Genomic DNA, 27,244 nt, shown 5'->3' on the forward strand with positions numbered 1-27,244 from the left:
AAATCGAAATCAATTCGAAATTGAATCAGAATCGAATTGAAATCGAATCGAAATCGAATTTAAATCGAATTATAATCGAATCGAAATCGAAATTGAATCGAATTAAAATCGAATCGAATAGAATAGAAAGCGAATTGAAATCGAATCGAAATCGAAATAGAATCGAAATCGAATCGAAATCAAATCGAAATCAAATCGAAATCGAATCGAAATCGAATCGAAATCGAATCGAAATCGAATCGAAATCGAATCGAAATCGAATCGAAATCGAATCGAAATCGAATCGAAATCGAATCGAAATCGAATCGGAATCGAATCGAAATCGAATCGAAATCGAATCGGAATCGAATCGAAATCGAATCGAAATCGAAATCGAATCGAAATCGAATCGAAATCGAATCGAAATCGAATCGAAATCGAATCGGAATCGAATCGAAATCGAATCGAAATCGAATCGAAATCGAATCGAAATCGAATCGAAATCGAATCGAAATCGAATCGAAATCGAATCGAAATCGAATCGAAATCGAATCGAAATCGAATCGAAATCGAATCGGAATCGAATCGAAATCGAATCGAAATCGAATATAAATCAAATCCAAATCGAATCCAAAACGGATCGAAATCGAATCGATATTGTATTGAAATCGAAATCGAATCGAGATCAAATCGAAATACAATCGAAATCGAATTCAAATTGAATTGAATCGAAATCGAATCAAAATCGAATCGAAATCAAATCGAAATCGAATCAGAATCGAATTGAAATCGAATCGGAATCGAATCGAAATTGAATCCAAATCGAATCAAAATCAAATCGAAATTGATTTCGAAAGTCGAGATTTAATCGAAAACTAATCAAAATTCAATCGAAATCTTATCAAAACCGAATAAAAAATTAATCGAATTCAGAACAAAAGCGAATTGAAATATTTTCAAATTGAATTTAAATTAAATAGAATCTATTGAGAAATTGTTTGTTTATTTTTATTTCGATTTTAAGGACGGCTACGCAGTCTTGAATACAGACAGTTAATGGTAGACTAAACAATAGACTAGAAAAAAATACCGTATTTTTCCCCTGATGAAGACATCATCCCCGTGTCGAAACGTCGGAAATCGTAATACATTCGAAATTGAATAGCAAACGAATCGAAATCGATTCTAGGAAAAATCATTCTAATAAAGATCTGAAAAAATAATTGAAAACGTTTTAAAATCGAACCGAAAACAAACCAAAATTTAATCAAAATTGTTTAGAAATGGAATCGTAATCGAATTAAAACCGAATCATAATCGAATCGAAATTGAATCGAAATCGAATCTAAATCAAATCACAATTAAATGGAAAATGATTCGAAATTGGTTCGAACTGATTCGAAATCGATTCAAACGGGAAATGATAACGAACTGAAATTTAATCTATATCAAATCGATATTGAATCGAATTTGTTTCGAAATGAAGACCGCCTTACTGCTGAGGTCGAAATACGTAAATGATAAAGTTAACAAGTGATGGAATTAAATGGGATAGTATGAATGAGTCTTATGACAAGTTCGAAATTAAATAAAAATTTAATCAAAATTAAATCCAATGAAGCAAGTTGAAATCGAGTTGAACGTGAATCGAAAACTTGGTTCTCATGGTTATGGAATTGAAATCAAATTGTAATAGAATTTTAATAAAATCAAACTCGAGTGGAAAGCGAACAGGAATTGAATTAAAATGGGATCGCAATCAAATTTAAATCGAATTGAATTCAAAATTGAATCGCAATCAAAAACTATTTCAATTTGAATTGTAATAAAATATTTAAATTAAATCGAAATCTAACCCAGTTAAAATAAAAATAGAACTATAATTAAATTTAAAACAATTTGAAATCCATATAAAATCAAATCAAAATTGAATCAAAAGTTAAACGACCAAGTTTTGCATACACCCTACCTTGTTCAGTGGCCAGAGGTGGTTGCATTTTGTAGCAAACCATGCGTACATTTAATAACATGTGGAACTTTATTCAATATTGAATCACAAGAGACGAATATTGGTTTGATGATATGAGAGTTGACTTTTATTTACGATGCATTTTCTTGTGGTTTCTTGTATTCACAGAGGCTTATCGTAAGTTGGAAAGTCACTCCAAAAGCGATTACTCTTGCTTTTACAAATTGAGGTGATGTATGCAAATGTCTAAATATATGAATTTTATTCACACTTCTAAATACACACACTGATAAAAAATGGTTTGCTTTTGAATCGAATGATCGAATAAAAGAGATGTGTCCCAATTATTTTTATATCACTCTAGCATTTAAATATTTCTGTATAAACTGTGCATTAAAAGTACATTTCTATGTCTCAATGAAGTCCCTAACGATTTCCTTTTCTTCCCCGCAATATCATTTCAGTGATCGACGATGAGCAGCTGGTCCGCGACGTCGAGTCCCGCATCCCTTCGCTGCCGATCGCCTACTGGAGCAAACACAAGAACGCCGTCCAGAAGAAGGCCGCCTGTGCCAAGTACCCGTCTATCTTCGAGCTGGAGTTCAACAACATCTACTGGCAGACGCTGCGCAGTTCCAACGGGACGTTCCAACTGTTCGGAGCGTACTACGATATCCGGAAGCGGAGCCGTATAGGGCCGGCGGTTCGCATTCTCGGTATGATCGATCGGATCGAACCCAAGGTGAAGACCTTCTGTCAGCTGTGGTTCGACGGGCAGAAGGAGCCCTTCATTGTGAAGACGTTCGAGTACAAGTACATCTGGTTTAACAAGTGGGGGAATTATAAGCAGGGTATTTACCAGCCATATTTGATCGCTTGTCAAATTCCGAAGCCTTTCCGAGGCTTGGTACCAGCCTCCGTGTCGCTGGTGGAGAAGCAATGCGATACCGCCACCAACAATTTACGGGTATTGTATAACCGTCCATTAGACGACAAAAAGAAAGGCTTTGCCGTCTGTGTGAAGGGGTTGGACTTCCTGTACGATGATCTTTCGGTGCGATTAGTAGAGTGGATCGAGCTCCTAGGTATCTTAGGTGCGGATAAGATCTTTTTCTATGAACTGCAGGTACATCCAAATATATCCAAGGTTCTAAGGTATTACGAAGAGCAGGATCGGGTTCACGTAACACCTCTGACACTACCAGGTGGTCAGCCGAATGTACCAGGATTCCAGCATCTCTTCCTGTCGAAGAAGACCACCCACAAGCGACAGAATGAACTCATTCCCTACAACGATTGTTTGTATAAGAACATGTACAAATACGATTTCATAGCGCTTCTAGACATTGATGAGGTAATCATGCCCAAGCTCGAGGGAGACCGCACCTGGCATGACCTGATGGGTCGGGTCGTCGAGAAAGGCATGAAGATCAAGAACGACACGTACCCAAGCTACAATGTGCGGAACGTGTACTTCTTCGATCAGGACCAGCACGAGCACGACTGGAACAAGGACGTTCCGAAGTACATGCATATGCTGCAACATGTCCAGCGAGCCAAGAACTACACAAAACCCAACCAGTACGTGAAGTGCTTCCACAATCCAGAGCGGGTGCTTACCTTGCACAATCACTTCCCCATCGCGTGTCTGGGAGGGGCTTGTCACTCCTTCCCTGTCAGTACGGATGACGCCCAGCTGCAGCACTACCGAGCCGACTGCGTCCGGACGCTCAAGAAGAGTTGCGAAGAGTTCAAGGAGAACCAGGTCCGCGACACCACCATCTGGAAGTACAAGGACGAGCTGGTCCAGCGGACGCGGCGCACCCTGGACACGCTCGGTTTCTTCCGGCCGTCGTCGGCAATCGGTGGCATGGGGCGTGGCCGCGATTCGCTCTACAAGCGGTGATTGTTGCAGAAGCTTCGGCACATGTTTAATCTCTAGTTACGTTTGTTCATTTATTCGACTAGCCAACGGCAGCAGCCGGGGACGGCAAACAGCACGGCGGCCGCCTCCGAGCGACAGTGCTGCGATCTGCGTCGCCGTAGATAACCGGCACACGAGGGCGGGGTGATTGCCTTCTACCGGAGCCGACTTGCTTCGGGGGAAGGTGCGGCGCGGTTGGAACCAAACCGAATGAATGAACGATCGATTTTTTTTTGTTTCGTGAAATTTAGGGCAAGATTAAGAGAAAGTGTTATAAGAATAGGTTCTTGTGTTGTTTTTCTGCAAAAGTTAGCAGGCATCAATTAATGTAACTTAGGCAGTCATAAGAAGAAAAAAAAGTAATTTAACGTATGCGTGGTAGGAGACTCGCTGAGGAAGCGATTCCCTGATGGATCCTGCTTGAATCTACACGATTGGAAATCACCAGTATATGTATATTAGAGTTAAGATAAATCTTCGTTGAGGTGTAGGAAACAGTCATTGCATATAAGACGAGTGTATTTATTAATCAATTATTATGATTACGGAGACAATGTGTGCCTTTTCGTTAGATCCTACTATTACTACTAACATCACTGTTATCATGTTAAAACGCCGTTCCTGTTGAAAGTTCCATTCCATCTATTCTCCCTGAGCCTGGTCTTTTACACTTAGGGCAAGAAATACGCTCTTCGATTCTGCACCTTTCTATACGTCTATCTAACGTCTGTTTAGTATTTAAACGCAGGTATAGAAGATTGTTCAAATTTATTTAATGTCATTCCAATGCTGTCAAAATAGCACCAGACAGAGCCACTAGGAGAGTCGAAATGCCAATATCTTTAAGTCTGGACAAAGTATTATATTCGTTGCTATAACTAAATTCTTGTTTTCTAAACGAATAAATGGTGCAGAATTGAGGAGATGCTTCTGTTTTGAGTGTAGAGTAAGCACGTCACGCCAAGTCCTGTTTAAAAGTCACTATTTTTCTGAGGTGTTCGCATTGAATAGTGTTTATGTTAAAACAGACGCAGACAATTTTCAAATGAGTTCTGTTATACTCATTGCCAGAATTCGATTTCAAATATTGCATGCGTTGCGTGATGTTCCAGAATAAAGTGGACATGAAAATGCGGGTATTACAAGAAATTGAAATAGTGATCTTCTAAATTTTGGAGGATACATCCTACGATCAAAAACGTATTCTTCAAAGTAGAAATTGATCGTTTTGCGTTAATCTTATTACCAGAAATCGAAGAAAGTTTTAATTTCCAGCAAATCACGATCATTATTTTTCTCGAATGCAATGCCCATTTATACACTTAGTGCACAAGAAAGCATCCTTTACCTATACTGACCATGATCGCATATTGTAACCCTCGCATTTTTGTTCATTTTGTAAAAAGCCTATGAATCGTTGAGAAAGCTCAATTTATTGTATCTAATCCCATAAGAGTATAATAGGCTTGAGGCTAAGCAAGATAATCTGTGGTAAACTGGAAATGATTGAGTTTGTACGGAGGATTGACAAACGATTTACAAAATCAATAAAAATGCTAAAGTTACAAATATGCGATCATGGGCAGTATAATAGTCGATTGCACGGGTCAAAAGCTCCATATGGAAAAATTGTTATCATTGCCTTTATGAGAAGTTACTCGTATTTAAACAAGGGTAAACAAAATTATACATTGCCTTCACATGGTGTCAAATGACGTCGTGATGTAATCACCTTAAATTGAATTTTTTCACTTCCTGGATAGCGTCAACGATTCGAAGTTTGGTGCGTTTCTATAGTTACGGTAGTACCTACAGGGTTGGGAGAATCTACGAAACAATCAAAGCATAGTAGCCAATAGGTCGACCTGCCATAACACGAACGAGTAGAAAACAGTTTTGAATATTTTTTTGACACGAAAATTTCTAATTTTATTTCTCGATTGCAGCAATAATTGCCGATGCGTTGCACCAATAATTGCTGTAGTGTTCCAATAGTTGTGAATCCCGTATAAAACTAGTGGGACTCGCCCGCCACTATGGGGTAGTTGCCAATAATTGGAGGAATCATTTTACAAAGCTCGAAAAGATGGATGTTGAAGCAGGTAACATATTTATGCGTAAATTAGAGTTAAAGAGCTTTCGGATGCATCCTCAAAGTGAAGTACACCGATTCTTCTGTTATGAAGTCATTTGTCCAATACTGCAGAAAGAACAAAATGTCATTCATCATTGGCTTTGATGTCAACACGTATCATACAGGATATTGAAAGTCGTGGTGATTGCTTACTAAAATATTTCTCATTCAATAATGTATTAGCAAGAGGTGAAATGAACCAAGCGATTTACGAAAGAATTGCAATGATCGGAGACACATAGTATTTGAATGAAGTTGGGGAAAACGATCAACTACTTTGTTTAGAAGCTCAAGAAAAACTAAACTGGGGTGACATTGCGCATCTCGAATCGAATCACTCGATTCGTACGTTTTTGCATTCGTTTCGAAAAAATTGCGGCATTATGTATTTCGTTCGACTTCATTCAGTCGCAGTACAAGATTTCGAATGGTGCTGTACTAGCTCAATCGAGTATGTTCTGTCAAACGAAATGTAAACAGAGAGAATAAGAGATAGCTGTCTCCGTGTTTATTATTCCGCCCGCTAGAGAGACACTGACAGCGTACAGCGCATTGCGAATGTGAGTAAACAGAGAGAATAAGAGTAATTTTATCTGCGTGAAGCATGTTGCCTGTTGGAAAGGCATCCTTCAGGGCATGAATTGGCAGTTAATTTATAAACAAGCAAATCGTGCTCAATGACTATAAAAACTATATTTTTATTGAGCAGTTGAAACCGATTAAAACATTATGCCAATACGACATGTTTTATAAATTGAGATATAGTTACGACACAAATTATAAGTTTTATTATTAATTGCATATTATTCGGCAACTCGGCCGTATGTAAACAATTTTTTTTTGTTAAATGTCTGGGCTGTGCATATGAAATTTACGTAAAAAATGTCCCACGTGTCTTGTAGGGACTCGAACCCTTAACCTCCTACTTTCTAGATAGCCGAGATAACCCCTACACAACAAGACCACTTAAAGGTCACGTTTGCGGAAAAGCCATCAGAATCCGAGTACCAACTTCAACCATGGTTAGCTCTTTTTTGCAAATTGAATATCTTTCGGATGCTTGATTTGTCCAATCTTCACATGTGCTTTACTGTTGTATATCCACAGTCAAGCGAGTGCACATTGTTTATTAATCGAGAGGATCACACTCTATGCCCCAACAACGAGCTGGGCGGATTTGTGCCAAAGGCTTGCTTGGCTAAAGCATTTGATTAGTTTGATTGCTCTTATTGTAATCAAGTGTCGGTCTTCCACCGTCATTAGTCGTCTGAGTACCCGCGACAGCATGCGTAGAGCAATCAAACTCATCAAATGCTTTAGCATTTATTATATTTATTCGAGTTTATGCCACAGATCCAATTTTGAGCTAAATAATTTAAAGCTAAAAAGGATTCAATAATACATTACTTTGATGTTTCCATGTGTTTAAGTTAAATGCACTTGGGTCGTCTCTTGCGCGTTATTTTATTTAACTCAACTATTTTTACATAGATTTTGGATTGTATACGTTTTTACGCAGATTTTCCCCATATATTTTTCACGCGGTTTATCGAAATCGTCAAGAAATACGTGAAAACTGCAAAAAAAACGATTTAAGTTGAAGTCGTTTTTACGAGGATTTCGGGATAATAAGAGATAGCATATTGTCTGGAAATTATAAAAGTAGGTATACTAATGACATTCTTTCCTTCAAGATACAATAATAAAACATTTATACTCTTCCCGTAGAGTAATAAAAACAAATATAATGAAAAACTTTTAGCAAGAAATTACTCTCGAACAAAATTCGAAAGCTATAAAGGTGACGAGTGATTTTCATTCGACTTGAGTCGTTTTTCAGTGTGCTATCGAGTCTCCATAATGCCAAAACATCTCGTTATTCTTGTACCTCCTCGAGAATACTCGAACGATGAGTCGTTTTCGAGATCGAATCGAAAGCCGTAATGTCAAACATGTTCGACTCGATAGAATTACGTTCGAATCGAGATGCACAATGCCACCCCTGGTTTGAACAACATTTGAATTCGATGTCATTTACAGAAGGTGGAAAAATTGAATTGGAATATTTTTCCAATAGATAAGTGAATTATTTTTATACCTTCTCCTAAGCTGTCTAAGAAAGCGAAAAGAACCTCAGGTTGAACACTTTTTAGGAGTTTTGCAGAAAATTTTGGGTTCGAACTGTGAAAAATACTAGGAATACTTCAGAAGTCACGAGACTTCAGAGAAAGGGCACTTGCAAAGGATCATACGAATGAACTAGGGAATCAGGATAAATGAGGATTGCTTTTATACAAAAACATCTGGTAAAATGTTGATGTTAATTATCCAATAACACACCCCGTAAAGGTATGTCCAAGGTGGAAAAAGCTCTACACCCGATTCTTTTTTTACACGGGGGATGCGTGCCGTGTGAAAAAAATCCGTGTAAAAATAATCCGTGTTATTTCGAGAAACCGTGTAAAAAAAGCCGTGCAAAAAATATCCGTGTAAAAAAAGTCACCGGGTCTTTGTTAATTTGGGGGATGCGTTCCGTGTAAAAATAAATCCGTGTAAAAAAAATCCGTGTTATTTCGAGAATCCGTGTAAAAAAAATCCGTGCTATTTCGAGAAACCGTGCAAAAAAAATCCGTGTTATTTCAAGAATCCGTGTAAAAAAAGCCGTGTAAAAAAAATCCGTGTGAAAATAATCCGTGTAAAAAAAGAATCGGGTGTATCTGTAAAAACAAATAGCGCTTTGCTCTTTCTTAGAAATTGAAAGAGTTTTCGATAACGCTTCATATCCGTCAATGGATCGTGTGTGCACCATGCTGAAAATAAACCAGGTCTAATCAAGCGGGTGCAATCCTTGCAAAAAGATAAATCACTTGAATTGAGAAGCTCGTTTCTTACTGTTTGGGCAACAAAAAGTTGTCCTCCACAGAAAAAATATTGAAAATTAAACAGCGCGTAAAAGTTGAGCTGAAATACTGCACTCACCTTTGGAATTCGATTTGTATATGTACGAATTATTGCGAAAATGTTTAACTACTGTTTGATTCAGACTTCGGACAGCAGCCCACATTGGATTCGTATTTCGGACACCTGATCCACGGTACCAAAAAAAATTATTGCAAATAAATTTAACTGGATAGTTCCGACTGACTTTCAAACACTTCGCATTGAATTAACATTAGGGGAAACCGCCAAATGTTGAACGGCTAAAGCTGTCGCCTATTGTTGAACTCCCATAAGAAATACAATAGGCGAGGAAATTAGCCGTTCAACATTTGGCGAAAAAACCCTATTTACTATAATGCAACTGTACTAAAATAGGTTAGAATCGTGATAAAACATTTCGAAGAAAATTTCCTATACAAAGTGTCCGAAGTTTGAATATGTCGGTTTTTTTTTGTGAATCCACGTACTCTAAAAGATCTAGTTGGGTCAAAGAAATACAATTTTGAAATGGGCCAGCAAATGGTCGGAATCGATATCCGATCTATTCAGATCAAGAAAAATCCAAATCTAGAGTGCGTTTTTTGGTGCTTACTGGATCGAGTCATAGGTCAAAACTAGAGGCCTGAAGTCAAAACTATCTTATTCTGGATGGGACCTGGTTGGGTAAATGAAATCCAACTCTGGAGTGAGTTGATCATTAGGCAAAATGGATCTAGGGCCTATTTATTCGGATTAAGAAAACCCCAACTCTTGCGTTGGTTTGTTGATGGCCGAAATCACCCTCGGACCTATTCGAATCAAGAAAATTCAACTCTGGACTGGGTCTGTTGTTGGTTTGGAGGAACTTCTGGACATAGTTGGGTCCAGAGTGTAAAATAATCGAAAATTTTTGGTGAAGTCCATTTTTTTTTTTCATTTGTCAGTTCACTTCCGACACATTCATAGTCGGCTCTGGACAGTCAATATTCAGTTGAATATTAGTCATTGAATATTTATGCACATTTTACAAATTGATAAATTATCTGAAATCTGAACACGTTACAAATGAGTAAAGTGATTTATCATACAGGACTGAATCCGATTTTCATCCGCGAGGCACTTTCAACGGTAAACATCAACATAAACAATGCTAATTATGTTTTTTTCTGCACATAGTAAACACATTCAGTGACAGTCGAATGAATGAGTTCGTGGAGTAGTCGTCTGACTATGTCATTCTATGTTTTGAATATTCATGCGATGTTTGTCAAAATTCGGACCGAAGTTGCTTCATGAAGATGAATATTTTAAGCTCTGGTTGGGTCACATAAATCTCAATGATGATGTAGGCTATCGGAATTGCTCTCAGAACCAGGAATCCAAAAAAAAAAAACAATGGACCAATTTGGATTTGATTCTTAAAGCTTGATCCACTTAGTATTTGGCCGCACGATATTAGACATTTCTATGCCGAAAAAGTACATAAAAAGGTAGTTCAGGTTTTATTATACAGGGAATTTAGTAAACTTTGGAGGAAAAAATCTCTTCTCTATATACATAAAAATGAATTTCTGTCTGTCTGAACCTTATAGACTCCGAAACTACTGAACCGATCGGCGTGAAAATCTGTATGCAAAAGTTTTTGGGGCCGGGGAAGGTTCTTAAAATGGTTCGAGACCCCTCCCCACTTTGAAAAGGGGGGCTCCTATACAAATGAAACACCTAATTCTTCATGCCTCAATTTTGGGCGAAACGGAGTTCGTCGGGTCTGCTAGTATCGATTAGTTATTCATTGGCATTTCGGATGAATTCTCGGACTTTTTTTCAATACCACTCGTTATTTTTTGCACAGTAGAACGGTCAACTTTATCTGCCATTTTTTCACACCACTTCTCCATATAAGATGGTTTTCTGATTGTTTTGCACCATTTCTTAAGTTTCCATCTGATAATTGTCTAATATTTTTCGTTGGGACGAAAATTTTGGCATGTTGGTAGGTTGCTAGTATTTTTCAATAACGTCATTATCATTCGGTTCAAACCATTCCATTACTTCCCGTCTGTATTGGCAGCTTGTTAAGTCAGGCCAAAGCAACACCGGACAGTCGTGTGATTGAATGGATGACAAAAATCGCTTCTGAAGACACTCATCCTTGTATATTTGCCCATTTATGGTCGCTCAAGTGATGAAAACTTAGTTTTCTTGCCACAACTGCAGATGCTTTGACATACCATCAATTTGTGGGCAATCTTGCCTGCATAGACATATTTGAATTTACCTGGGGCATTACCCTTCCGTTTGGCAAGGTGAAACTTGTGTCCCGGGAATTGAAAGTCCATTTTAATATTGATTTCATTGCCCATCAAAATACATCAATTGTATTTCGTCAGAACTTGCTCGACCAGCATTCTTGCGCGATGTTTGGCAGCCTGGTTCTGTTTCAGGGTCCTGTTGGGATGCTTACTGACATCATACGACTTGAAACCTTCGTGCCGAAAGATTATTTGAGCTGCACTACACGGCGCAGTGAATCTTTTCACTAAATCACGCAAGGAAATCCCAGAATTGTTCCGAGCTACTCTGCAGACTTTCGCTTGTAGTCTCTGGTCGTATGTTCCATTTCTACGGTTGTTTTGTTCTACAAGATCCAGCAATAGTGTTTCCCGATAACGTTTGACAGTTTTCGTTTTTTTAGATACAGTTAAACCTCCATGAGTCGATGTTCTATGACTCGATATCGACTCATGGAAGCAAATTATTCCATACTAAAACATATTTTCTGGGTTACTGTGATGGTCCCTCCAAATTGCTTTCCAAGGATTTTCTATTCTGCATCTCGATATTTCTATGAGTCGATGGTCCCTTCAATATCGACTCATGGAGGTTTGGCTGTACTTTGAAATCATTCCTCCTGACCATGTTGGAATTCCAAAGTAAGTGTGCAAAATTTGTTTCCATCTCTCGCGTTCCATTTTCGATAACTTTTGAACGTGAGCATCAATACTGATGAAACTTTCATTATAAATTAAACAAACCTTCCGCAACAATGTGATGTATTTTACTTCTCGGTACGGCCACCAGAGGCGCCGCAGTAATTAGAAAGAAACGGCCAAATATTAAGTGGTTCAAGCTTTATATTAAGAAAACTTATAGTCAGAAATATTTTTCTCCAAACAATGAATGCAAATCAAATATTTAGTTGGCAGGTTTTTCCTGTCTCCACTCCTCAGCCCTCCAGTCCAGAAGATCGCATGAGACATGAAGACGAGATACAATAAGTAGGAAGAGGCACACAGGACTTGATCCTCCGAAACCCAATTTGACCTTTGGCATTAAAACTATCCCAAATCAAGGAAAAAATTTCAGCCTTACAGAAAAAAAATGGAATGATTCATTAAACTACTTATATTTATTCTATCCTGCTTAACATACACATACTGTTCAGACAGATGGTGACAAAGTTTACCGGCGGGCGCCCGCCATGCTGACCACTCCATTTCTTCTTCACGCCCTTGCCACCCACATACCACGACATAGTCAGCTAACAAGGAAAAAGCACCACCCCTATTATTGCTGGCTTGTAGAAAAGGCCGATCTTACAGACTTATACTTACTCCTGCCGATCTCTTTCTTCCGGTAGCATTATTATTATTTTCCTATCACTATCCCGGCGCGATTGATCAACGTTTAGCAACGATCAATCCAATGAATCGTTGCGCCGTTGTTTGGGTTGAATATCGTTTAGAGGTCTGATATTGATACTGAATTTGACTCAGACTTCTTTGACGGTTAGCAAGGCTACAAGAGCAATCAGAGCAGGCTACAAAGCCTTAATGCAGATGCTGCTGATTAGCGAACCCGTTATATGGGTATTGTAGGGGAGACCGGGGCTGGTTGGCCGAGATTTACTTTCGGAATGTCCGTCTTTTCGAAAAAAGCTTTACACTGTCATAAATACACAAGTCTAGAGCACAATTGTGACATACTTTCAACGATGAAAACAAATTGAGGAAAAAGGAATAAACAAACAAATGCGGCGGAAAAATTCGGCCAACCAACCCCAGTGCTAAACACATCAAATCAATAAGTGGCCAATGTTTAGAAGTGGGAAAAAGGTTGTGCCTATAATTTTGTAATATTTAGGCAAGGAAAAAATCTCAATTCTTTGCTTTTTAGTCTTTTAACATTTTTATTAAACTTTTCAAAACTTTCGCTACTTTTTTTTCCTCTGCCAGAGTATACTATGTCTTACGTTTGATATGATTTTCTCGAGTACTTTCTCTCCCTTAAAAACTTCTTGTGTTGAAGAATCGGTCAAATGTGTATAGATTGGTATTTACTATAAATAGTAGAATTTATAGATGAGCGAAAGCATGGCTGAGTCGATTTTTTTGCCCGTGCACACGCGCATATGACGTCACAGCCCTTAAGGTTTTCATTGAAATTGTGACGTCATGCTCGTTTGGAGACACGTTTGACAGTTCGTTTGGAGACAGTGGACTTATCTTCGCTCATCTATATATTCCACTATCTATAGTATTTACTAAATTTCCAACTCGGCCAAACTTCTTCTGCTTCTTATTGGCATTACATCCCCACACTGGGACAGAGCCGCCTCGCAGCTTAGTGTTCATTAAGCACTTCCACAGTTATTAACTGCAAGGTTTCTAAGCCAGGTTACAATGTTTGCATTCGTGAGGCTAACATGATGATACTTCTATGCCCAAGGAAGTCGAGACAATTTCCAATCCGAAAATTGCCTAGACCGGCACCGGGAATAGAACCCAGCCACCCTCAGCATGGTCTTGCTTTGTAGCCGCGCGTCTTACCGCACGGCTAAGGAAGGCCTCCTTCCGCCTTACCAACAGATATTTGTTTACTTTGCTCGATATAGGTAGACGGTTTGACAGTTCAATAGATAGTTTTGGCTTCACTCTTTGCGCAACTCTTTGTAATAGACCAGTGTTCCCCAGTCTGCTTACTATCGTGGGTCGCACATCATTTTTGGGCTATAGGGCACTGCACGTACTGCTTTGTCTCTTTCTCGCTGCAAAGAAATTAGAAAACAACAAGGCCAGTAAACGTCAAAATTTATGAGGAACGAAAGAGAAAGAGATGTTTCCGTGCAGTGCCCTATTGAAGCGGTCCGCAATATAGATAGGGTAACTGTCCTATTTTGGACCCCTAGAGAAAGTGCTTCCCAATATCCAGCTTTCCACGTTCACCATAATGGCGGATGCTATAAAATTTTTGACATTAACTGCTTCCCGACACTGAACTGAAATTTTAGTCTAAGCAAACATTGATGTTTGCCGTTACCACTAACAACAAATGCGTTGTTTGTTTACCGTCAACAAGGAACAATTTGGTGATCAATTTCTTTCGAAAAATACTCTTTTTATCTCTAATACTACTAACGTTATTTTTTTTCTTTTATTCTAGATATATAGATAACCTAATAACGCTATATTATGAGGCCTACACCCAAAAAACAAATCTGACAATTATTTTATAAAATCTGGGCATATACAATTCTGTAAGCTTTTTATACAAATATTGTATAAAAATAGTACAATTCTGTATTATTTTAATACAATGTTTGTATAAAAAGCTTACAGAATTGTATATGCCAAATTATTATACAGTTTCTGTAAGGTTCTTATACAGAACTGTATTAAAATCTGCCATCCCCTGGTTGGGTGATACACATTTATTGCTTGAACGAAATAGCATACCCTCAGGAACGACAATTGATTAATCAGTACATTTCCAGTGTAAAGTGGAATTCCAAAAAGGTAAATACAACCACATCCGAAGAATTTGAATGAAGATTGTACCTTTTAATATGAAGCAAGACACGAGCAATTTGCAGTAAGCCTCCGAAAGACCCATTTTTCGGAACCTCTCACGCTCATCATAAATTTATTTGATCCACGTCGAAAATCATTTACTCTTCGTGACTTGGGCAATAACCGGAGTTCCGTAGATAAAGCTCTAACAATTTTTAAAACAATAAAATATTTTACCTTATTTTACAAAACTGATTCGCTGTCTGAGTAGAAATACCTGGCCTGGATTGTTGAAACATTTCATTGCTAAAGAATAAATCTGGTTTTAAGAATTTTTTTGATACTTTTATCATATACACCACTCGTGAGAGGCAAAACCTATTATGTATCGGAAGGACCCAGTTTTCAAATAAAGAAAAGAAAAGGGAGAACTGGTGTCGTTCTTTTCAAACGCTGAACAATTTGAATGCACACATAGGATATAAATTTATAAAATATTTAGCTGTGTGGACGAAGTTATGAGAGCTTCACGTACTAAGTCCCAGCCTCGGTCCCAGCTGTATCCTAAGCCACGGAGAGCGAAAGACCTCCAATGTAGGCCAAATAAAATTATGATGTGCAGTTGTTCAATACTCCAAAATCTGGTCTTTTAATTCTGTTCAGTGTAAATTTTAAGTAACATTGACATCAAAGAATCTCTCCAATTTCTGCATGACCAGCATGTTGTTTTTTAATAACTATTTGTAATCTCTATCAATAGAGTACTGTCCTGGGGGTAAATATCATGTCCAAAAATACGAGCTAGCGGGAACTATTTCGATGTCCATTCTATAAATGCGTTGGCCTCATAAGTAGGGTATCTTAATAACCAGAACGAAACAAAAGCAACAAAAGTTAGTAATATAAATAGTATTTGTCGAAAAACATTCATCGCCAAATTTTTTCTTATTGATGGTAAACAAACAACGCATTGGCTTCTAATGGTAACGGCTAACATCAATGTTTACTTAGACCAAAATTCTAGTTCAGTGTCGGGAAGAAGTTAATGTCAAAAAAATTATAGCATCCGCCATTATGGCGAGCGTGGAAAGCTGGATATGCTAGTATCTATTGAACTACAAGTTCGATACGGGCGGAAATGACACCATTTCAAAGATGAAAGTCTTATTTATGAAACAGAAATTTGAAGAGGGCTTCGGTTATTGATAAGCCGGTGAAATTTTCCAATTTATGAAATGAAAATATTCTTCGTTTTGGACAGTGCAACACATTTTGAACCTCCGAATGTACACATTTTGGACACCCCAATTTAGTCTCTTCAAAGACGAATTTCTAATTTACTCTGGTCAATTGAGTCGAAGCAAAGTCGTATCTTTCGATTGGCATGCATCAATGAGAACATTCCTGCGTTTTAAATTCACAATTTCGACAAAAACTTATTGTGTGCGTTCCGAGATTTTCATTGATGTAGACTTTTAAGCGTAACGCATTGTAACGCTCGCCTTCTTGAACAAACTAATGTCCTCGAAATTTCATCTTATTATCGCTTTTTTCGCACGGGAAACCAGTGAGACAGATGCTGAACAATACTATTTTTCTGAAGCCAATGTGGGAATTAGCAGCAGCATTGATTTTAGTTCAGAAATCAAGAAAATATCGCCAGGAGGGTATAAAATGTGCAGGAGTCCAAATAAAGTTGGTTACCCTATTTGCAATATTTTTTTTTTTTTTTTTTTTTTTTTTTTTTGTGTCTTTATTAAGGAGACTTTCAGCCCGAGGCTGGCTCGTCTCCGACATATTTGCAATATTTGTTTTTTATTTCGTATTGAATTTTAAAGCATAATACAAAATAATATTGATATGTATTTAATATTTAAACATTTGGAGTACACAAATCTTTTTGAATCTTTTTCAAATAACATACTTGTAAGGGCATTACATTCTTCAGATTTTATTGCCGTAGCTGACTTTTTGTTGATATTATTAGATACTTTTGCGATAGCGCACACTCAGTTTTTATTTCTGCAGCTCGGCAAAATCCGCACAGCCGTTTGCCCAGCAAAATAAAATCTAATATCCCGGTAAAAACAACGTTTGTTAGCTAATTTTCGGCAAATAATTTGCTGATTTTCAGCAATTTTGACAGAAATCTCGGCAAAAAACACGTTTGCTGGGGCACGGCTGGAATCTCGGTAAAAGTTCAACAAATTGCTGAGATCCTGGTAAAAAAAATTAAGTGTGCGGATTTAAGGGGGAAAAAATCCTTACGCAAAAACATTTTTTCGGCTTTTTTGGTAGAATATATTAAAAGTTATTTACCAAATGATCATCTGCTGACCGATTCTAAGAGTTTGAACTGAGCTTATTAGCAGTACTTATTTTCTGAGTTTCTCAGTCTGAGATATTCAAACAGGATTATATATCTGCATTGCCCGATGTTTTGGCTCGTTTATTGGGTCTTTTCCAACAGAAAAGCCTATCAGGAAAAAGACGCAATAAACGGGCCGAAACGACGAACAATGCAGATATAATCCCGATTGAATATCTCAAACTTATAAAAGACAAAAGATAAGAACAAAAAAAACTTCATCATTCCTACTAAATCGCAAAATGACAAAATCTTGATTTCAACATTTTCTGGTGTTAAAAATCAAACAACTTTCAGTTGAACTTGTCACATCTCAACTTATCTTGAAGATTAAAAGTATTCTTATTAAGAAGCAGTGTAGTAAAACATATTTTTTACCTGCCGTTCAATATTTAGCTCGTTTTAATCTGCGCAAAAAATACACAATACCATCAAAGTATGTTACCGTTAGCCTACATAACATCAATGAAGGTAGAAATTTATTTAATTATGGTGATAGAAGGATCTTGGTCCATTGGTTTCAAGGGCCGCAAACGGGGATCACTTTTTGGGGATCACTGAATTAGGATTTCGGCAAATTATTTTTCATTAGAAAGTGAAACATCTTGAAAGCAAGTTATGGTCTTGAGATGCTGATTAAAAGCTTGCAATAGTTTTCCTCCACCCAATTTCACCAGTTTCAAGCAACATTTGGAAGTTCTTGTACTCAATTAAGGTGAAATCTTATCCATCGATTAGCAAGCCTAGGTGCTATGTTTTGTATTCGTAATTGGTGTGAGCTTTGATGAGGTTTTGAGTGTTTAGGGGTGCCTGAAACGCCGATTTCAGTCAAAACGGTACTTGGGAGTACAATAAACTGCATCGCTTGCTCGCATAAACAAAATAAAATTGAGACTTAAAATGGTTACTTTCGTAAATGAAACCAGCCGAATAGATTGAAATTAATTTCATTTTCCAAGAGATATGAGACATTGAGTTCGATTTGAAAAACGTATATGATGGATAGGTACATTATATTTAAGGATCAAAATTGAGTGACTGACCCAAATAATCAGTGAGTTTGAGTTGCAAACCCACTAACGAACGATTGACCCACTTGTTAGAAGCAGAGGAGTGCAAGTGACATTTTTGTCAAAACTAAGTTGGCTATAGCGAAAAATGCTATGGTTCTAGACCTTTGCGGCAATATGCTGATATAGTTTGTACAATGTTCATAATAAATGTGAAAATTCACAGAAAATTTTTAATTTTTGAGTTTCTATTTAATTTGTATGAAAAATATTGAAAATCTTTGCACTCTATTCTCTAAAACCAAGTTTTTGCACCCCTTTGCGTTTGACTCTGAATTTGTATCTTTCCGAATGGATAGTTTTAATCGAGAGGATTTTCTTCCATCAATATCGCCCTGTAATAGGGAATAAGAAAATTTGGGCAGTACCCCTATTTCTGTCCCCATTCTAAATCACTTCGATGTAATCTAATTACTTGGATTTTTATACGTGATTAGTGCTTATACAAATATCAAGTCGTTAGGCTGGATTTCAGCTGTGTGCTTCTCAAATAATCCTCGCAACTCATTACGAGAGTTTATTAAATTTCCTAATACTGCAACGCATTTCTGTACACTTACCTTTTCCTGATTCTAGCATATGGTTTGGCAATTCAGTTATGTTCGGTAGCGGTCTTGTAAAGCAAATATCACTGCTGCAACAACAAAAATTGTCAAAAAGGATTATTGGTTTTTTGCAAACAACGAATCAAAACATGATAGCCAGCCCTCGAAAAACAACGCGTTAAAACGGTTAAGACAGCGTGATGCGAGGGTTTGCTATTAGATTTGAAAAATTGTCGTCAAATTCGAAACCAATTTTTCAAATAATTTTTCAATTCATGTGCTTTTTCACATTTCTACACTGCCGTGAATCGCATATCTGTCCCATCTTTGCTGGGTTTCCTATTCATATGGGACAACTATGCGATTCACGGCAGTACAGATCCTGCAAGCCACCATTACCGAACGCAGACGCTATTTATTGGTCCACTTCCCCTGCTGCTATCACCTATCTTCCACACTTTGACTAACCCCTCCAATGCACGGCGTACAATTGTTCGATAAGTTTTTTAATTGAATTTTCTGAATCTTCCTCACAATGTAAAGTCATAGTTTTAAGCCGGTGATGTTAAATTTCAGTGACTAGTTATTTCCTCTGTTAGACTTAGAGCACAACGTTAGGTAGCAGTAAGCGATCGTCGAGAGCAAAGCTCTCGATCTGGATCATTGTTAGCGGTAAGGACGAGCCTATATCGATCAAATGTTATTGTCAGTCGGTAATTTCCTAATTGCTGTAAACGATTGCAATCTAATCTTCCTTCGAGCTAGGCGCTAGAGAACTTCATTATAATTTATAATTATACAATATCAGATAATTAAATAGCCACACGTGCGGGACGAAACGGTTCGGATAATGCTGATATGATGCCACTTTAGTGCCATTTTAGTACCGTATCAGCATGGTGTGGACTGTTCGCCCAAAGTGGATGCCAATTGGTTAATTGAACGCAGAAAAAAAATACTATTAGCTAGGATGTTCCAATGTAACAATCATATTCTGTATATATTGAAGACTGAAAAAAAAAACTAGACGAATGGAGTGTATTGAATTGCAGATGGATTAGGGAACGCAACACGTTTGTTTTCTTAACCGTTCTGTAATAAGTAGTTGTAAATTAATTTATTTACCAAAAGTGCGCCAGAAATGAGAAAAATCAACTTCAGTGCGGTGCGGTCCAGATCCGTTACGATCAAAAACACATATTTATAAATGATACACGACGCAGATTTACAATCGAGTGCGATTGCCAAATGGCGGTCAAAACGCGTGCACTTATTAAGTTTAGCTTTCACTACACGGAAAACTCAATACTTAATTTGTTTGCCTTAAAAAAACGAAACCGAATTGTAACCACATTTAGCAATTTACATATCATACTTACTACCGATGCTGAGTTAAAACTAGAAGCTACTCAACCGCAAGCGTCAGGCACAACCACAGCTCTGTAAAGCCAACCAATCAAGACTACCGTTTAGTTGTTCCAAACAATGAACCATGTACAGTAAAGATTTCCTTGTAATTCCCCTGCGGTGATTGCCGGCCCCCGGCAGGGTCACATTGTTGAAACATAGTGGACAGTGATAAGACAGTTTAGGATAACCGTGGGAAGATTAATCTGGTCCAAGCTATGAATGAACGCGAATAAAGCCAATATATTTCAAACGGTGTAACAATAGATGACCCTCGCAATGCTTTCTCAATAGGAACAGAAAAGAAACTCCATCTTTGAATAAGCGCAAAAATATCGTTTATATCGTTCATCTTCTTAGGCCCATTTGACGTGTTTGACAATTAAATAAATAAACAAATTCCATTCACACACTCACACAAGTTTGTAACATTTGTCGTCCTTGATTCGTCTTAAAAATATGGAGAGGTCTCTAAAATGGTCTAAGCTCTCGTAGTTGCTCTACAATGCATTTGTATTCTTTAGGTTTGTATTTGCTGAGTTTTGTTGAATTAAAATTCTTTTTTTTAAGATATGCGGTTTTGTCCTCTTGTTGACTTTTTAGCTGTCATCAGTTGTGTACTAAATTTCCAAGCTTTCGATTCGTCAGTGCTACCTTCGGATGAAGTGATTCAAATTTATTATCAGCCAGAATAAATTATGGAGGAAGTAGGATTGGCAACGAAAGTGAAAATCCGTAAGAAGGCTTCCACTAGGACGCTCTCAAGTAAGAACTGAGTACCAACAACCAACGAGTTTAACTATCTGGCCATCCCGTTTCGAGTTGCGTCGGTTCAAGTTCCAACACCACCTGCTCTATCTACCAATGAATGGCCCCCACTTCCTTCTGCTGGATTACGGCGACAGCCGGATATCGAAGGTGTCCCATCGGAAGAATCTGCCCCGCTTTACACCCCGGAGCCATTGATGCCGATCGCAGCTCGCCACTCGGCTGCATGGTTGCAAAGCCCAATTCGAGCAGGTCTTCATTTTTGGCATGTTCATAATTTAAAATGGCTGCTAGAGTGGGCTTGGTCAACTGGAACGCTTGCACGCTCAAGAGCAAAACCATCGAGCTGAAGGATTTTCTTGAGAAGGGAATAGACGTGGCGTTCATCACCTAAAGCACCCCCGCAGCCAATCGTCTACCATGAGATCAGCTCAGATCGCTACCCGGTGGTGGCGGAAGTAGGATCCTCGGTAAATCGGCATCAGCAGTCATAGCAAAGTTACCACCGAGTAAACTGGCAGCGGTTTCGACGGTGTTTTGCGAGGACGGAAACGCCTGAAGACATCGACCGGCATCTGATTTCCATCGAAGAGGCAATATCGGCGGCCCAACAACATGTACCAACGGCGCTGAGCTGGTAAGCAACACCCTAACCACTGATACATTCGCCAAAGATTTCATTGGCCTGCGAAATAAAAACTCGCAGGCAGAACCAACGTACTGGACTTCTTTTTCTTAAGACACGTTGCAATCGCATGAAGAAAATTTCAGTTGCGTAAAACCTCCGCATATCGTTGCTATCCATGTTCTCCTGCGCTTCAGCTATCACACTCTCTTCGTGTTGCCTTTTTTTCTGCGGTGGATTCGTTTCTCTTCTGCCTTGCTACAGTCGCTCTCTGTTGGAACGGGTACGAGCCACCAGCGATCGACCCCTAGCAACATTTTTCTCGTCCGTCACTCGATGGCACTCCTCATCAAACCACCCATTTCGTTGGCGTCGCTGTGTAGTGCCCAATACTTCCTGCGCTGTTGTAGTCACAGCTTCGTGGATATGTTCCCACAATCTGTTGACGTCGCCAGATCCGGTGGCATCTCGTCCAGCTTCTGGTGTTACTGTTCAGCAACTCCTTCAACTGACAAATGTTGGATATGAAAACACATCGTTCTGTTGTTTCATGAATTCGTGACGCTGGAAAGTCGCGCCCGAATTTTTGCAACTACAAGGTAGTGATCCGAGTCGATGTTCGGACCTCTGAAGGACCTTACATCTATAACATCCGAGAAATGTCGTCCGTCGACCAGCACGTGGTCTATCTGTGAGCAAGTGTCTCCACTCGGATGTTGCCAGGTGTGTTTGCGGATATTCTTACGTGCGAAGTAAGTACTGCTTATTGCCATCCCTCTAGCAGCAGCAAAGGTTACAAGTCGCAAACCATTATCGTTGGTAGCGGAATGAAGGCTTTCCGTACCAATGACAAGGCGGAAGAAACTTTCTCTTCCGATCTGCGCATTTGCATCCCCGATGACAATCTTTACATCGTGTGTTGGGCACTCTCTGTAGTCCTTATCAAGGCTATCATAGAACTCATCATTCAAGTCATCAGGCTTATTCGTTGGGGCATGGATGCTGATCAGGCTATAGTTGAAAAATTTGCCCTTCATTCTCAACATGCAAATGCGGTCGCTTATCGGCTTCCACTGGATAACACGCTTCATCTGCTTCCCGATCACCATGAAGCCAACTCCTTGTTCTGTTCTGTCACCGCCGCTATAGTAGATGTGGTACTTGAATGAAGTGTTCGCGATGGGATCCACCGCCCGGAAATCCCTGTTCCCTGTCAGCATACGACCATAGTTCCCACCGGGATTGTTTACCCGATCTTCCCTAAGGTAGCTCGTATCCCAACCAGCACCACGAGGAGGTAGGGATAGGAGTTGCTGGGTAAGATGCTAAGGACCGCGAGATGGGGTCTATTTTATTCCTTCTGAATCAGGTATGCGAAGTACCAATGGTGATATACTTTATCCAGCATTCGCCGTGCCTATGAAGAAAATTATCCAGGTCAAAATGAAGAACATTAGAAACAGTGATTTCTTCAGTAAGATCCGCGCTCTCTCAGAATATGCAACTTGCGTCTGCCGAAAATCACAACATCTTGCTCGAAGAACAGTTTGGTTTTCGTGTTACAAACGCCATGGCCTTACTCGATGTCGAGAAGTCATTCGCCAATATTTCAATAGAATGTAATCAAACAGAGTATACAAGCTAAGAACAAGCCTCCTGGAATCCAGAACTAAATGCACTCGCGCTTTCAAAAGCACCTTTTTCAAAATATAAGTCAATATAAGGAAACGTTTCCCAATGAAAACAAATCCTATCCTTTCTATGCGCTTGGAAGAGAAAGATGATTAAACGTCAGCAAGCTCTATATGGTCAAACACACGATAGACATATATTTGTAAACATAAAAAATAAGGAAAATGTAGATGAACTTTACTTCTTTTACTAAGATGGCTTCTCGTTGGGAAAGCGCACAGAATAATATTGAGAAATATCAAGGGATTGCTATTACTAACAACTTTTTCCTAAATTTATTTACAACTAGCAAAAAAAAACCAGGTGTTGCAAATGTCACAATGACCTATTTGCAGCACCGCACTCTAGATCAATTTCCGTACATTTGTTTTATTTTCCTCAACATCTGACCCAAAACTGTATTCTAATGATTTTTTATTTACATTTCCCCGTAGAATTCACCAACTTTTTGTACATACAAACCTCGCGGGTCCCAGAACGAATCGAATAGGGAAAAAAGTAATGGATAATGCTACCGGAGACGAGCCAGTGTAGGGCTGAAAGTCTCCCTAATAAAGACAATAAAAATGGGTAATGTTTTAAACATAACCGCTCGCTAGTAGACGTAGGAGTTATATAAACGTATCGTATTTACATGAAATCTTTAAAAAGACAACTTTCATACTGTGTAGAATTATTAGCGATTTGCTTTTTCAAAACTTCTGGAAATAAAACCAATAATTAAATACATAATTTGATTTGCTTTGTTTCTAACTATAAAAACCCTTATTTACTCAAGCAAATGTAGGGAGTTTAAAGATTTCTCATTGATGATATGAAAGTTTAAAAATGCTATTGATAAAAATTTTGACCTGGGCAAAACCTGCTATTTTAGGGAAATTGTACCGTTTTTCATTTCACTGAACATATATTCATCTCATCACTAAACAAAAAATACAGCACTATTTTTTTCAAAGGCAAGTTCATCTATCGCTTCATGGGTTGTTAAGCTATGCAATGTGGCAGGATAGCATGGAATATGATTGTTCTTAGCAACAACATGATTTGTTGGTAAGAATGATGTAACGTTCGACGGATATTTTGAATTAAATTTAAAAGAAATTCAAAAGCTTTAGACGTTTTTATCTTTTTAAGCAAAATCAATTGTAAATAAATTTTAAGTTAGTTTTTATTATTGTAATTAAATTAAAAAGAATAATATTTTGATTGAATTAAAGCTGCATTATTGTAAATTAATTATTTTTGTTCTTTTCTGTATATATTTTATTTCATTTGAATTAATTTAGCTTTGGACGTTTTTATCTTTTTAAGCAAAATAATGCTAGAATTCGTTAAGTCGGCTTGGGGATTCAAAGTCCAAAGCGAGACCAAAATACAACCAGTCTTTGCCTGACTACTTGACTGTCTTGGGATAATGAAATGTTTCGTGCGATTTGCGTCTCGGCTGAGCAAAGTGGTATACTGCTTCAGTGAGTGCAGCAATGGCTCCTGAAAGTATAGAGCTTTTTTTCAACCATTTGCTTAAATCTAGGAAGGCGCCAAACTGCTATCGCCATTCGAAAATCGTTAAAGAATAAGCAATTGTCCTTCAAGGTTTCCTGAAGGTTTCATTTTCGCTCGCACTAGAGGAGTAGAAGTATCGCGGTTTTTCAGTTCCGAGTTTGGTGAATAATACTTTCAAAGTGAAACGTGTGCACCTTCAAAGTCTGTCGAAGGTAGAAAACTGAGAACAGTTGTTTTAAAAAAGTGAAGTGATGTAAAAGGAATCTTTTGATGTCTTCCGGATACAGCTTATTTTCCATCAGTTCGCCTGACGATTACGTGATTCTACTTAAAAAAACGCATAGGCGCTTTTTTTGTACGGGCTGGAAATTTGAAAGCGACCAGCGGAGTCAATTTGGGGTTCCCGTTCGATTTTTGTTGTGGGTCGCAGAGCAACCATTCGAGCTCGTGTGTCCGCTAAGGCCCGCCTTTCGAGGTAGCTAAACGGAGAGGAGTGGCGAACCTCACTCAGTCGAGCGAAACTGACCGGACAGTCGCCAAAAACTTTCGTAGAACCACCCGTAAGCTACAACCCCAGGTGGTCAGTTTCCGAGAGCACGGTCCCCGTACGTCGCTAATTATCGTACGCTGGACCGAACCTGAACCAAGAGTTAGTAGCTTCCTTTTAGTCCTCGCCCGGTGAATCGGAAAGGTATGTGAAGCCGGGTCGTAAGGGAAAGTAGGCTACTAGCTCGAGGGAACGATATTCCGGACGCACCAGTTTGCAACATTTACAATATCAGTATGTAAAGCACAACACAGTCTACCAGCGATTTTATGGCACGGTATATTTTCAAATCGTCCGCATAAAGCTGTTTTCCGGAGCTCAGGTTGTTACACAGATCATTGACGAAAAGAATAAAGATGAGCGGACCTAGAATACTCCCTTGCGGTACTCAAGAGGGAATGTCATAGGCATCAGACTTGGCGTCATGTACTTTCACGAAAGCCTTGCGAGATGATAAGTACGATTTTAACCACCGAATGGTCCAAGTAGGTAAGCCAAGTCGGTCAAGTTTTTCTATCGCTAGTGCATGTAGCACCATGTCAAACGCCTTTGAAAAGTCAAAATAAATAGCGTCGACCTGACTACGGTTCTCCAATTCGTTTAGCATGAGTGAATGCCATTAGGTTGGATGTCGTCGATCGCTTTTTCATGAACCCATGTTGAATCAACATCGTTAAATCCCGTTCCTTTTGATGTGTCAAGCTAGCTGAGAGCTTCGAAAATATCTACATTGCTTAAAGTGACTTGAGGAATCCGGACGGCGTACGACGGAAGACTTTTGATGTAGCTTTGATCCACTGGAGGAGGATTGTCGTCATGTACTGAGCGGAAGAAGCTGGCAAACAAATTTGCTGTTGCGTCAGGTGATCGGGAGGAAAGCGTACGATTAGTTATGTCAACCGGGATATTGTGCGCCCCTTTCCTCCCAGAACGATGAAGTATCATTTTTCAAATTTGCTTGAAGGCTTTCCATGTACTCACGGAACCGACAATGCTGCATACGAGTAGATGGCGACTTGAAGAGATCTATGATGCATGGATCGCTTACGAATACCAAGCCAAAAAGTTTGCCGTTCGCGTTCAGAAGATCATTGATCTGATGCAGACCGGAGGATAACAAGGAGTCTCACAGGGCAAGCTCCTTCTCAGTTGACGCGTTGATAGGCAAGTATCCGTTAACTTCATCACCGAAATGCCAGACAAGATTCGGCAGATTGTAATCTCCGAGGCAAACAATGATGTCGCAGGAATCGGCACGATTCAGTATCTGGCTAATAGAATCCACGTGTTTCGTGTAGATATCAGGGAAGCTGTTTGAGCGAATATAGATGAAGCTAACGTAAAGCGGAAATTGAGGCAGAATTATGCGAACAGTGACTTGTTCTAGGCAATCCCAATCGACGAGGTTCACCGAAATACACTGCAGCTCAGATTTGACAGCAATTAGTACGCCGCCGCCTCTACGGAGATTACTAGTGGAAGCGTTACGATCGCAACGGTAAATAACATAGTTACTGGCGAATTCAGAGGAAGCGATGTCACAGTGAAGCCATGTTTCTGTCAGCACAACAATGTCAAGATCGCAATCGAGTAACGACAGAAGCAGAGTATTCGTTTTTGTTCTCAGACCACGAACGTTCTGATAGTAGGGGAAGGTGGGTAGACTTGATCCCTGGGGAGACTTGATCACCCCCTGTTTTATCGAGAACTAAAGTAGTTTTGTTCTAGCGTATTTTTTAGTATAGATCCTCTAGATAAATGACCTTTATGTGGTGAGTTATTTTTTGGATTGACAACCTTATTTATTCTGCAGGGCGGTTTGTATGTTTTGACCTTCCTAAAGATTTTTTTTATTGGCCACGCAAAATTTGAACAACTTTTCATAACAATGACCAAAGTCTTTCGTTTTTTCACAGCAACAAGCCATAAATATGCTTATTGATCTATACTGATGAAAATGTCAACATTCCATCAAAGTTTTAGGATATTTGGATTTGAAGTTATT

General features: G+C 38.8%; 1 protein-coding gene and 1 long non-coding RNA gene across 10 annotated transcripts in view; one reads left to right on the forward strand and one right to left on the reverse strand.

Moving 5' to 3' along the window:
• LOC134225421 (uncharacterized) overlaps window positions 1-6,521 on the forward strand; it is an 850,799-nt gene extending 844,278 nt beyond the window's left edge. For all 9 annotated transcript variants that reach the window (XM_062705490.1, XM_062705489.1, XM_062705481.1 and 6 more), the window contains one exon: window positions 2,413-6,521. In XM_062705490.1, coding sequence (XP_062561474.1) covers window positions 2,413-3,854 — 1,442 coding nt within the window. In that variant the 3' untranslated portion in view covers window positions 3,855-6,521. The remainder of the gene's footprint in view (window positions 1-2,412) is intronic.
• Window positions 6,522-8,947: 2,426 nt separating this feature from the next.
• LOC134225092 (uncharacterized) lies at window positions 8,948-21,258 on the reverse strand. Its single transcript, XR_009983159.1, has 2 exons — window positions 16,510-21,258; window positions 8,948-16,419 (listed from the first exon to the last, which is right to left on the reverse strand). It is a non-coding gene; the product is annotated as an uncharacterized LOC134225092 (long non-coding RNA).
• Between the last annotated feature and the right edge of the window lie 5,986 nt (window positions 21,259-27,244).

The sequence above is a fragment of the Armigeres subalbatus genome, chromosome 3, assembly GCF_024139115.2.
Source record: "Armigeres subalbatus isolate Guangzhou_Male chromosome 3, GZ_Asu_2, whole genome shotgun sequence".
Classification (NCBI taxonomy): Eukaryota; Metazoa; Arthropoda; class Insecta; order Diptera; family Culicidae; genus Armigeres; species Armigeres subalbatus.